The following is a 14,405-nucleotide window of genomic DNA, read 5'->3' on the forward strand; positions in this document are numbered from 1 at the left end:
GAGCTATGATAAGATCAGTGTGGAACCATGTGGCTGCGATTACTTTAGGCCCGATTAGAATTTGAGATCCAGAGTACCTCGGTTCTGATGGGTCCGTGGTCGGTGGTCCATCTCTTGTGGCAGACAGGTTGTTGAAGAAAAGTCTGAGGAGCAAAACTTGGTTCTGGCTTGTGATAGGACCGATGGCCCTGTTCCTTGTTCAGCGCGTTTCACAGCTTGTTTGGTCAGCAGGTTTCCACTGGTTCTGACTTGTGTTCTTCACCACGGGTCGAGAACTGACCTTGCGTAGACTTCTTCAGCACAGCATGCTTTGCTCTGGCGTTAAGACTCAGCTCAGATCATGCAGACCTTTGTTCTTGTGGTTCAGTGTTCAGCTCCTTCAGTTGGAACAGGAGGTTTTATCTCTGGGAAGCACAAGCTTATTTAAAAGGTCTAATGAAAGAAAACACTTTGAGGTTACAAAGAAAATAAAGTTTGACAAACGAGAATAACGTACACTGCAGTGGGGCCGGAGCGTGTAGCACCACCGAAATCCAATGATTTAAATTTTGCGCTTCGGTTTTAACGTGGTCTAAGTGATTCTGTTGGTCGACGCGTTTTCGGGAGCCAATTAGATTGCTTTGGATGTTTTGTGGGTTGTGACTATCATGTATGTGTGATAAGAGAAGAATGAATGAGAAACCTTTTGGGACAAGAAATATGAATATAACTCAGAAACCAGTTAGATTATAACTTTCAAAATGAGACGAAAGCAGAGATCATATTTATTATGTTATTCTGGCACCAAACATCATATACTTTATGCAAAGTTAATGTGAGATATTCCTTAGGAACACTTTTACTGTAAAAACAATTATATGATCTTGTTCTAAGAATGTCCTTGATTTCCTGTGAATAAAGAGAGTTAGTGGCAGTATAAAAAATACATTTCAAACTTTTATCAAAAATTTGTGTCCACTTTTAGGATGTTTCATTGTTAATTCCTGGAGAACAGTAGAGCACAAAGGCAAAACATTCTGCCATGTGCTTCAAGGAGCAGTGGGGGAAGAACAAACAGTCGTAAATTCTCAGCTTCTTTGTCTCTGTTTGAAAGGGAAAAAGGAGGAAACTGTTTCTGACCAAAGTGGTCAAAAAGTGTGCCGTGGTATCTGTCATATACATGACCTCCTACACAGTCAACACACCTCATTTGTCAAAATGTACAATTTTTTTTTTAAATAAAACAACTTCAATGAAGTCAATTTAAAAAAATAATAAATCAGGTTCTAAGTATAGATACATTTATGAACTCTAAAACTGAAAAAATAACATGCATTTAATGCTGTTTTAGTGCCGTGCATTAAGGTTTAATCTGATTGGTCTGCTATGATGTGATGCATTTGAATGTTGTCTGGTCATTTTATTTTTTGTAGATTCACAGAGTCCGTTGATCATTTTAAAACAAAAAATAATAATAACTCAGTAACGGTTGGGTGTAGAAATGTAAATATCTACTTTGCTTAAGATGTTAAAGGTCCAGTATTATGCTATTTTCCACCCATCTCCATTTGTTCTAAGAACCCCATCAACATAGTATTTGAGGTTTGTTTTCCCAAACTCGCCTATTTTCTGGAGTTCTAGCCTCTGAAAAGTCACTTCAATGATGCTTCTAAAAATAGGCTGTTTTTGGGCCTTCATGCATATGCATGAGAAGGCGTTTTTTGTAGATGAAGACTGCACACCACAGCTTTATCACCATAGTGATTGTCTTTTGCTATTCACACACTCTTGTTATTGTTTTCAGCCAAAAAAACTGCACATTACAGTAAAACACATGGTTATTTAAGAGGCTATTGTGATTGCAAGTCCGACAAACGCTGCTTCAGGGTGTGTTTATCACAGCAGTAGCAATAAATCATTTGCAGTCACTTCCTTCTCCTCATCACTTCTGAAAACAGAAATTCTCAACTAAACTCAACTTCATTTATAAAGCCCTTTAAGGCAGCCACAGCTGGCACAAAGTGCTGTACACAATATATACTGTACAATCAACCGCAAAACATTGAAATAAACAAGAATGAAAACTGATGGAATTGTGAAGCACAACAGTGAATAAAGACAAACCACGGGACACTAAAACAAGAGCAGAGTCTAATATTGGGTTAAAAGCCAAGGAATAAAAATGGGATTTAAGAGCAGTTTTAAAACTGAACAGTGATAGGGCATTTCTTATATGTAATGGTAGCACATTAGGTTAGAAGCTGCAACAGAGCTTCCATATAGTTTATATATATATATATATATATATATAAAGAGAGAGAGAGAATAGTCAATTTAAGATGATAGTCCATTTTTTGTCCAACCACTGCGTCGCATTGGGTCACAAACACGTCAGATCATCCCATAAAGGCGATATGAGGCGGTATAATGGCGACCACGGTTGGGGTCAATTACATATTTCAGTTACAATTACGTCTTCAATTATCCATGTTCAATTACAATTTAATTAAAATTACATTGACCAGCATTTTTTTAAATTACCATTATTTTTCTCGCCCTGAAAGTCCCATACAATTACACAACAACCAACCCCTAATAACATGTTGGGTGCACTCTCAATTTACCTGTGAGGTAGTTTGAGAGGGAGGAGCTCACATTCTTAAGTAGGATAGGAGGAGCCAGGATTGTCAGAAGGAGGAGTTTTTGCCTTATGAAAAATCCAACTGGCCTGTTTGGAGCTGACTTTTTACAAATGGTGGAATAGCAATTAGTAAAACTGTTTAAACTTTGGCCCTCTGAATGAGGCTATTAAACCATTATACAACCCCTGGCAGAAATGATGGAATCACTAGTCTTGGAGAATGTTCAATCAGTTGTTTCATTTTGTAGAAAAAATGTAGACCACAGACACGCCACAAAATTGGAGTAATTTAAAAATGTATGTCGTTAAGAAACACTAAAAGAAATCAAGAAAAAAATTCTAGTAGTCAATAATAATTGCTTTTTTAGATCAAGCAGAGGGAAAAAATATGGAATCACTCAATTTTGAGGAAAACATTATGGAATCATGAAAAACAAACAGACAAAAGAACACTACAATGCACCAGTAGTACTTTGTTGCACCACCTTTGGCTTTTATAACAGCTTGCAGTCTCTGAGGCATGGACTTAATGAGTGACAAACTACTCTTCATCAATCCAACTCCAACTTTCTCTGATTGCTGCCAGATCAGCTTTGCAGGATTGATCCTTGTCATGGACCATTCTCTTCAATTTTGAGATCCAGATTATTTGCAGGTCATTACATTGACCCTATGTGTCTTTCTTCAAGGATCGTTTTCACTGTTTTTGCTCTATGGCAAGAGGCATTATCATCTTGATAAATGATGTCATCCCCAAACATCCTTTCAATTGAGGGAATAAGAAAAGTGCCCAAAATGTCAACATAATCTTGTGCATTTATTGAAGATGTAATGATCTTCCCAGTGCCTTTACCTAACATGCAGGCCCTTATCATCAATGACAGTAGAAATGTACATGTTTTCTTCAGGCAGTCATCTTCATAAATCTCATTGGAACGGTACCAAACAAAAGTTCCAGCATCATCACCTTGCCCAATGCAGATTCACGATTCATCACCAAACATGACTTTCATCCGCAGTCCACGATTGCTTTTCCTTAGCCCATTGTAACCTTGTTCTTTTCTGTTTAGGTGTTAATGGTGGCTTTTGTTTAGCTTTTCTGTATGTGACTCCCTTTCCCTTTAGGCGGTTTCTTACAGTTCAGTCACAGACGTTGACTCCAGTTTCCACCCATTTGTTCCTCATTTGTTTTACTGTGCATTTTCTGTTTTCAACACCTATTTGTTTTCTGTCTTGACACTTTGATGTCTTCCTTGGTCTACCAGTATGCTTGGCTTTTACAAGCTTCCTATGTTGTTTGCATTTGGTCCAGATTTTAGACACAGCTGACTGCAAACAACCAACATCTTTTGCAACATTCCGTGATGATTTGCCTTCTTTAAGAAGTCTGATAATCCTCTCCTTTGTTTCAAATGACATCTCTTGTGCTGCTTTGTGCAACAGCTCTCCAAGGTGTGAGCACTCCTTTTTTACCGCAGATGAATGAGCAGATTTAAATTGATTCAGGTGTTCATTTTGGAAATAGAAACTTACAGGGTGATTCCGTAATTTTTTCCTCAGAACTGAGTGATTCCATATTTTTTTCCCCTCTGCTTGATCTAAAAAAACAATTGTATTGACTACCACAATTTTTTTTCTTGATTCCTTTTAGTGTTTGTTAAAGCCAGAATATTGCCATTTTAAATTACTTCGGTTTTGTCTGTGATCAACTTATTTTCAAAAAAATGGAACAACTGATTGAACATTCTCCAAGACTGGTGATTCCATCATTTTTGCCAGGGGTTGTAAATTGATTTTTTCATAATACTGCCCCTTTAAGTTGTTTAGGTATGAACAGTTATCCACTCTGCTGCCCTTGGACTGTGGTTTGTTTTTATGGGCCATGTTAGTAAAATGCAGATCTCCATCAGACGTTTTTATTTGATATGGCCTGACTGTACCCCCCCCCCCCCCCCAAGATCAGAGCCATCTCATTTTAACCCTGCTCGTCAGAAAACCTTAGCAACCATGTCTTCATTCATGTTTCTGTGATACACTCCCATCGTTGTTTAAACTGCAAATAGAGAAGAAAACAAACACCCTGATATAGGTGCTCTGCTTCCAACTTCCAACTCTAGAGAACATGCTGGTCAGAATACTAATGCTGGTCCAATCAATTTGGTGCCGTGTTGCTCAATATGAATGATCAAGAAAACTGCACAGTTGGTAAACACCGCAGTGCCTGGGCCTCCTTCACTGAAGCTTCACTGTATGACAAAGTGCTGGCTGATCAAATTAGAGGTGATTTACAGCATGTCCCATCATGGCTCAGTCTGCTGGGCTATGTTATGAACCAACATGTTGACCAAGGATTCATTCTACTAACAAACATGTCCAGCTAAGTGCTCAGGCCTATATAGATATATCAAGTGATCAATTTTATGACCCAATTTCTTTCAACTGGTACAGTGCTTTTCATTGGGTGTTTATTGGTGGTTTAACAATGTTTTACACTCCTGTTGTGTGTGAATGTAATTATAAACTTGCAGAAGTGACAAGTAAAGAAGTACAAATACTTTGTTACTGTACTTAAGTAGTTTTTTTTCTGGTATCTGTACTTTACTTGAGTATCTTTTAACTTTTACTTTTTAATCTGTACTTTCTACTCCTTACATTTTAAAAATGAGCTATCAAAACAACTATCAAGCTGCTTGTGAAAGGCTTTTCAGAGCAGCAGGACTAATTTTCAGACCAAAAAGGAGAAAATCTCCATTCAAGAAACCTGGAGAACATGATTCTCTTGAGACTAAATGAAAAATGTTGGTAGTTTGAGTTTTTTTCTGTTAGGCAGGTCCCTTAGTTTTATAGTTAACATATTCAAGTTTTTTTTAAAATGTTCACTCAAAGTTACTCTGGGTTTAAATTGCCATTTGCGTTATTTTTCTTGAAACATATTTTTTAATTGTATATTTGAGTGCTAAATTCTCCAGGTGTTCAAAGGTAACAGATTTAATTTATTTCCTTGTACCAGTTTTCCACATGTTCTTAAAATAATTAAATATATGGAATTTACTGGTTTAAAAACTGTCTTATTATTGAAGGGACATTTGTTTTACTTTTTACTTTTTTACTTAAGTACATAGTCACATGTACCTTTTTATTTTTCCTCAAGTAAGGGAGCAACGTCAATACTTTTACGAGAGTAATTTTTTATTAAAATATCTATACTTTTACTTGAGTACTGAAGACTAGTACTTTTGGAACCTCTGTAAACTTGACTGTGTGTGTGTGTGTGTGTGTGTGTGTGTGTGTGTGTGGGTGTGTGTGGGTGTGTGTGTGTGTGTGTGTGTGTGTGTGTGTGTGTGTGTGTGTGTGTGTGTGTGTGTGTGTGTGTGTGTGTGTGTGTGTGTGTGTGTGTGTGTGTGTGTGTGTGTGCGTGTGCGCGCGTGTGTGTGTGTGTGTTGCAGCTCTATGCTCTGAGGAGTGCGTCCACGGTCGCTGCGTGTCTCCTGACACATGCCAGTGTGAGCCCGGGTGGGGCGGCCTGGACTGTTCCAGTGGTGAGTGACCTTTCTTTATCACCTAATTCATTCCTAAATGGCTTTCAAAGCCAGATAGTCCATAAGACTTTGCTGTGATTCTGTTATATATCTTATTATCGGTCTATCTCAAAGCTGCTTAGCTTTGTATCCTCTCTTCTTAGCAAACACAGCCAATGGAACAGGTAAGTCACAATGAATTCATTTTTATTTTGCTGTAAGTGGAAGTGATTTGCTTGATGAATACGGCGGATGGATGGATGGATGGATGAATGGATGGTTGGTTGCACCCCCTTATGTCTAGCAAACTCTCTGTTATGATGTTAATCATGATTAGGCCGGTACTGATGACGTGTTCAGATGATTATGAACTGGAGCCAGGCAGAAACAAACCATTGCAATGGCTTTTCTGGCTGCAGCTCCCACAACTATTATGGGTTCTATTACTATATCAGCTGTTCACTCTTCTGTGAACTTTGTGCTGTAAGAAATCCAAAATGCTCTAATTTTGAAGGTTAAAGTAGCACTTGACATCTTACCCTAGATTTCCTCTGTTACATTGAGAAGGCATTTCACTGCTGTTGCCTATTTAGGAATGAGTAATGGCAAATAAAATCATATCAATAGTGTTACTGTATAGATCGGTGAGTTTTCATTAGCAAGAAAGCCTTTTCCTGATTAGCAACTGTGTGTAAATCAGATTCTCCTGCTGCAGCCTTTCAGAGGGTGGATTCACAAGCATAAATGGTGAGCCGGAGCCGTTTGGTGCTGCCGTGCACTCTTAGACCGCTGAGGGTCCAACATGAAGGATGTGAGCTTTCAGGGCCTTGGGGGATTCTTGTCCCACTCTTAGTTAGAAGTGTAGCTATGCGTTTCTTTCAGCCCGCAAGTGCTTGGCTGATCCACCTTGTTAAAACTGACTTGATGATTGAGACGGAAGCATTAATCATAACTGTAGATTTCCATTCCAGGCATGATTCCATGCTTTTTCATTTATGAGCTTTCATCTGTAGAAATGAGGAATGAGTGCCAATTTTTAAATTAAATCTGTCCTTATTTATTGTGTAAATGGTTCAGCATGTTTTTGGTCTTTCATTGTAAATCTTACTTCCTACCAGCACAGATAGCCAAAATAGTAAAGACTGTCTGTGTTTGGATGCCGCCAATGATTGTGGCACTTCAAAAATATTAATATATTAACAATTTAGTCTGCTTTAAAATAATTAATGCCAAGCTTTCTTTTGACCAACTTTGTGTTCATGTTGAGGTATTAATGTGTGTTTGAAAGCCTGGAGCAGCAGCTGGTGAGAGTGTAAAATGAGCTTGTCACATGACAAAGGATGTGTGAATATGATGAAAAGTGTGTCACCCAGGCCTGGAGATGAAGAGCTGCTGTGGGATGCTGCGTGGCCTAAAGCTGATGTGACAGCCTTTCAGCCACTGATCTGGAGCTGGATCAAAAGCTTGGACCTAGTTTCTGGAGCAGCACCCACCAGGAAGTGCTTTTGCATATGGGTCAGGTGGGGAACTAAAGAGACAAAGTGTTTCAAGCTGGTATGAAGAAGGGAATAAGGTGGGGGTGATTTAGTGAGCTATATAGGAGTGGAGGTAAAAGCTAAGGCGAGACATTGGTTGTTATTTATCCTGCTGATGTCCACCTGCTGGAGCCAGAAAACATTTAATTCCCTTCCGCGACCTGACGGAAAAACCCCACTGAGCCCAGACCTGCACTGTGACCTGCTCAGAGTCCTGGGGTATTTCTCATTTCAAGGACACACAGGAAAAAAACAGCTATTGTTGATGTTTTCTTTTGTCGGCTGCTTGCAGATGTTTGCAGATGTTGCTCTGCTGTGTTCATGTGTGGATTTGGAGCATTGTGAGCAGAGGTTGTTGTGTTCTCCCTAAAGTCAGATGAATGATTTATCTCTTTTGTCGGTTTGTTTGATTGCTCAAATGCCTGTTCCTTGTGTTTGCGAAATGGGGTTTTGAACATGTTTCTCTAACCTTGCATCATTTATTGGTTGTTTCCTTTTTCATTTTTGCCTCTTTATAAGACAATGTGCTACCTGAGCTGATAGCAGTCTGTTTTTCTCTGTCTGAGCTCGATTTTTTTTCCTTTGTATTTTTTAGGGCTGTCACCTTAACGCGTTAATTGCGATTAATTAATTAAAGGAAAAAATAACGGTCTAAAAAATGAAAATGCTATTAATGGCTTTTTTTAAGCACCCCACACAGCGCTGAACTTTTCTTCGTTTGTGTAATTTTTGGCTTTTAGAATCACCGGATGGAAAACTAAAGCCTTGTTGTGTGCAAATTGTGCAAAAAGAGTTTGCCTCATCACCGGAGCTTTGTAGCCTCCGCTACCACCTCAATGCTAAACATGTAGCAGCTAGCACGGACAGCTAGTCCGTGCTAGCTCTGACAGTGCTACATGCTGCAAGCAACACGCCGTGACTGACAAATGAACAAACTCACTGAAAAAATATTATTATCTGAAGGAGAGACATAGAATCCATGTACCCTTCGTTCTTTGGTTATTTAGTTTTAAAACCAAATTAAAAAAAAACAAAAAAAACAGATAAGCAGCGTTTTTCTGTTTTTTTTTGTTTTGTTTTTTTTTTACTTGTTCTGTTTGTGTGATATTTAGATATTTACGGGGAAATTAAAGCGAGAACTGAAGTCCACTGCACCTTTCCGTCCCCAGGTCCTAGACCAGGTCTCCTCACACAATAGGACTGTTTAGGATTTATTTCAGCAGTTTTCTGGTCCTGCTCATGTTTTTATTCAGTGCGTGGATGTTTTAGCTCGTAAAAAGCTGCTCACGTTTATGTTTTGTTTCGCAGTGTTACGATCCAAATAGTATCCAAATAAACTGGTGACTGACTATCAACTGTGAGGTTTTAGTGAGGAACAATAGATGTTAGAACTTGTACCATTTGACACTTTTGCAAAAACAATTACAGCTTTTTTGAGGGCTGAAATTTTATTTATTTTTTTTATTTTGCATGTTATAAATACTGTTAAGTTGATCACAAGAAACGAGGAGCATCAGTAGACTCATTACACCACCTCTGGTTCCACATATCATATGCATGTTTTACGTAACATCCATTTTTTGGTTTTGATATGATTACGTATTAATATCGTTTCAATTCACCAGTAATGTGACTTATGCGTTGCTTCTTTTTATGTCCGGACCACGAGCAAAAGTCCGCCCAGTCACCAGTTTACTTGTGTACTATTTGGACCGTAACACTGTTGCTAAAGTTAGCAGATATTCACGGATTCGGACTTCCAGCATCAAAAACTCTTTAAAGAAACGTCATCGACACACAAATTAAACCTCTGCCATCAGTGTGAGGTGGAAAACATGCTACAAGATCGTTTTTTATCAAACGCAGCAGAGTAAAAGTCCGTCTGTGTGTCCCCTCTGTGTGGTGAGATTAAAACATGAAGCTCTCGTCCTAGTTTCCCCGTAAATATAATTTTAAAACAGAAAAACGCTGCTTGTTTGGTTTTTGGTTTTTCCGTTTTCCTGTTTCTGGTTTTAAATGAATGAAACAAAAAAAAGATCTGTTTTTTCTATTTTTTCATGGTGTGCTAACTTATAGCACTACATTTTGTTTCACTTGTATTTTCTATTATTTGGAGATTGAGAAAAGTACACAGGAATATGACACGTCCTTGGGACTAGTCTCACATACAGAGGAATGTAAATGGCTAAGTCTGTTAAAACAATAAATGACTTTATTAAAGTCACTTTGTAATACATAAATGTTTTGATCTACCACAGTAATGTCATTTAAATGAAAATACCTCAAGTTAAGGGCGTTTCTCTTCATTTTGTAGGTATGATTAAAAAAAGAGATTAGTTAGATTAGTTACATGATTCATTCATCGCACAACTTTTTAAATCTCTTGACAGCACGAGTATTTTTTACTTATTTATTGACATGCTCTGTTTGTTCTTTTTCTGCACTGTGTACAATTTGTCTTTTTTGAAAGACTTTAATGTACTCAGTAGGATTTTCCACATGTAAACTAAATAAACCAAAGCTCAATAAAACAGGCACTGTTGCTACTCAAATAGAGCTCGGCTCATGAGACAAAGTATGTTTTCTGTTGTAGCAATAATAAATAGATATTTTGGTGCAAAACCAAAACTGTATGTGATCGTGAGTACCCCTTAGTTGATGTGCATCATTTATTTGTCTCAGCAGGTTCATTTGGTCCAACATTAACCTGGGATTCAAGCCTTATTTTCATCTTTTTCTGATGTTTTGGCCAGTTTTGATTTTGAACTTCACCTAATGTATTTTAAAGCGTTGCGCCTCAATTTATTACCGATGGATGAAGAAAATGGCTGTGTGTATGTAAAGATTTGTCTAGTAATGGTATACGTTAACTTGAAGAATGCTTTCACGTACCCCCTGAGATGGGTTGAAGTACCCCTACAGGTACACATACCCCTGGTTGCGAACATACAGTATGTTAGAGTGTTATGAGTTTGTTTTTGGTTTTTTTGTAGAAACTACTCAAACTTTTCCAAATCTTATGAGTTTCTTTGATTGTTATTTTTATTTTGGGTGAGTGTGCAGCTTATTCCCGTTTCCATCAATGCTCGTCTTACGCGTATTTAAATCTCACTTGATGAATCTGTCTCACAGGGTCACTGTGGCGTCAGTAATAACAGCTTTCAAAAAATGAAAATGATAAATGTAGATTATGCATGTGCAAGGTGTATTTAGCTACGGATGTTGCTGCTTGTAAAATATTAGGTGCAACGATGCGCTAACATTGATTTCATGTGCTCCAGCTGGATAATGATATGTTCCCAGGGCTGAGGGACAGGTGCTGTGCTTAAATATGGAGCCTTTAGGGCTCCATCTTCCTGCTTCTCCTCAACATTTCTCTCGCCTTTTGTGGAGGAAATGTTCACCTACTGGTGCAATTCAAGGCTGAATGCCTCTGAAATAATGAGCGCCTGAAAAGTCTGATTCGTAGTTTAGCTTGTTGGTAACCACAAGGCATTCTGTTTCTTTTAAAAAGAAATCTATCACACTTAACTACCAGGTCTAATGTGGTTGGTTGGCTTGGGCCCTCAAGGTAACACAATCCTACCTGACACATTTATGTCATGTGGTAAAGCCGCCTTTGCTCTGGAAGCTGCATACATGGTTAATTGACGAATGTGTTCTTCGTCATGTGATCGTGCACCAGACAAAATGCCGCATACTCCCTATTGTATGTTGATTTGCATAAAAATATGTGGACTTTTGAGGCATATGACAATGTCTCAACCACTTCTGCCTCCGATATTGAAAATATGTAAAGTAACAAAGAATTTTAGAGCTTTAAAGTTATTGAGTGATATTATTATTAACGGTTTACTTAAGAAAATAAATTATTCTGCACTACATCAGGAGTGGGCATAGAAAGTAAATGATGAGATTTAAAATAGAAATAGAAATTGACTTTGTATTTACATTTGAAAGATGGTCCCCCCAAGGTCAGTACATAATTATATATCAGATATACAAAGAAAACTAAGTGGGATTAACTATTAAAACTAATTACTTAAAAATGAGAATAATTTAGAAAATTGGATATGTTAAGGTTTCAGAAACCAAAAATCCCTCTCAATTACGAGCTCTGACCCAAATCAGTCTTTATTCACTTTTACTGAATAAGCTTTTGTGTTAGATCAGGTTGAATAAGCTGAACAAACTAATATTTTAGTTACTATATACATATGTATTTCTTTATAATGTGTAATAACATTACTTTTGGTGATTTGATATAAATGAATATAATAGTGATATGTTTGTTTGGTTACTTTAATGAATGGTTAGTGACACATATACCTTGTTTAAAAGTATGAAATAGCCACAAATTGAGGAAAAGGAAAAAAAATGCGAATTGTGATAAGTGTTAATATTGTGATAATCGTTTAAAAATCGAATCGCAGCACCCTGAATCGTAATCGAATCATGAGGTCCCTTAGATGGCAGACCCCTACTGTTTACTGCGCACCTCTGCGCATGCCTGCATATGCCTCCGCGTAACCAAAGTAGTTTGATCCACCGCACTTGTCTTCCTACAGTTTCCAAACTGTGAGGGAAATTCGGACCCAGAATGAAAGAACAAAATGCATCACAAAGTCTATATATATATAGCTTCATAGTACAGGCCCTTAATGTGTACTTTGTTCCAATTGTGTTCTTCCACAGATTTGCACAAAGCAGTAGGATTTCATGTGAATTTTGTAGATAAAAGTTAATTTGACATTTTAGGTCAGTTACATTGCATTTAAAACACAAACAAAATAAAAAGTTTTCTTACAAATGCAATAATGTGTTTAATAAATAGGTTTTATTGATGCACAGATTTTTTTCTGGACAATAAGTGATTTAAAAAATCATGTTTTCCCAGATATTGTGATTTTTAAAAGATGTAAAAAATGCTTTTAAAGCGTATTTTTACGTTACATATGAGAAGTGAATGTATCAGAATCTATAAACAAGGATATGTTCATTCATTTATCTTTTTATCAGTTTTTTTTCCCCTCAAAAACAAATCAATACCTTTTCACAAAAAGCAATTAAACAAACTGCAATAGTTTTTGACCTGTGGCTGCTTTAACAATCACCTTAACTATACTGTGTTTACAGACAGATACAGCAATGAATACATTATCAGACTAGAGAGATAAATGTCTCAGTGTACAAACTAGAACCAGTATTGCCGATATGGTACATTTGACATGCTGTTGTTACTATAAAGATGCAAACTGCAATGAATAATGTTTCTTTTTTAGCTCCTTTTAGGAATTTTATTTTTGAAACAGAATTTTTTTTTCTTCTTGAAACCATTTTTATGGCGTTTTTTTTCATTTGAAGGATTAGCAAAACGTAAATATGATTTTCCATTGACAATGTAAAGAAAACCAAAATTAGCACATGCTCAACCCATACTAGCACTGGTTAAGTAGGGTCAAAGGGTAAAAGGGCCCGTGGGGTATTTCTTAAACCTTAACACATTGTTTCCCAACCAGGGGTATGCGTACCCCTAGGGGTATGCGAGCACATTGCAGGGGGTACGTGGAAAAATTAAGAATTTATTTCCAAGATAATAAAAAATATTCTCAGTCATTTCATAAGTTCGTCAATAAAATGGTACAGTTTAAATGCCTGTTTAAAGGGGACATATTCAAAGAAGCTCATTTTGTGGTAAATGTCATAAAAGTTATATATAACACAGGCAGGTTAATTATTTGTTTTGTATTTATTTATATTACTTATTTTTAATTATTTCTTATCTAATTTCAACTTCATTATTCTTCTTTAATAACAATATAATCATAATATATTAGTATTAATAATACAAATGTTTACTATAATATCATTTCTTATATTTATCATTTTTATTGCCTTGAAGGCAACGTCATTTTATGTTTAATTTGAGTTCAATAAGAAGATAATGCCTGAATATTAATTGTTCAGTTTAAGGAGATGAAATAAAATGACTTGCGTTGAATATTCAGTTGTTATGTTCTACTTTCGGAGAATCATGAACACGTATGAGAGAGGGGGTACTCATGGTATGACAAAAAGGCTCAAGGGGTACACAGGACAAGAAAGGTTGGGAACCACTGCCCTAACAGATTAGGCCGAGCTAATCCCTTTATCTTGGATGAGTGTATCCAGGATATAACTGAAACCAATGTTTCATCAAAGTGGAATAGCATCAGTTACCATGGAGATTTGTTCCGTGCCGTTTGCCTGGTCCTTGCCAGGCTAACAGGCGAGAAATACCCGGATGTATATTTTATTGGGACATTTTTTAAGTATGCACGGTGGGCACACTAGTCATACTCAATTGCCCCATGATGCATTGCGAGCAGACATTCAGGAAAAAATTTAATTAAATTAAAAAAATTCGTCCTGGGATTTCAAGCTAAAAAACACCACCTTTTCAAAACAAAAGCATCTCTTTTTTTCTTCCATTAGTTTTTAACACTTTTCTAAATAGTTCTCTTGTTTTGAAGTTAACCATAGTTTTCGTCAGTAGTAAATGGCTGACAATATCGGAATCTCCGAAATATTGGAATCAAACGCTCATTATCCGAATCATACTTATAGTATATAGTAGACAGTATATACTCATTGAGTTTGTAGTGTACTGTATAGTATGTTAGTGGGACATTTATTGCAAACACATTGTTATAAAGGAATAATCTTGTAGAACATTTTTGTAAGTTTTTTTGT

At 36.9% G+C, this 14,405-nt stretch overlaps 1 protein-coding gene across 6 annotated transcripts in view; it reads left to right on the top strand.

Annotated features, from left to right (window-relative positions):
• Positions 1-14,405, top strand: part of megf11 (multiple EGF-like-domains 11) — a 173,109-nt gene that overhangs the window by 60,700 nt on the left and 98,004 nt on the right. For 3 of the 6 annotated variants that reach the window (XM_028449412.1, XM_028449413.1, XM_028449416.1), the window contains 2 exons: positions 6,067-6,159; positions 6,303-6,323. In XM_028449412.1, coding sequence (XP_028305213.1) covers positions 6,067-6,159; positions 6,303-6,323 — 114 coding nt within the window. The remainder of the gene's footprint in view (positions 1-6,066; positions 6,160-6,302; positions 6,324-14,405) is intronic. The other 3 variants (XM_028449414.1, XM_028449415.1, XM_028449417.1) reach the window with 1 other exon arrangement.

This window comes from Gouania willdenowi, chromosome 6, assembly GCF_900634775.1.
Source record: "Gouania willdenowi chromosome 6, fGouWil2.1, whole genome shotgun sequence".
NCBI lineage: Eukaryota > Metazoa > Chordata > Actinopteri > Blenniiformes > Gobiesocidae > Gouania > Gouania willdenowi.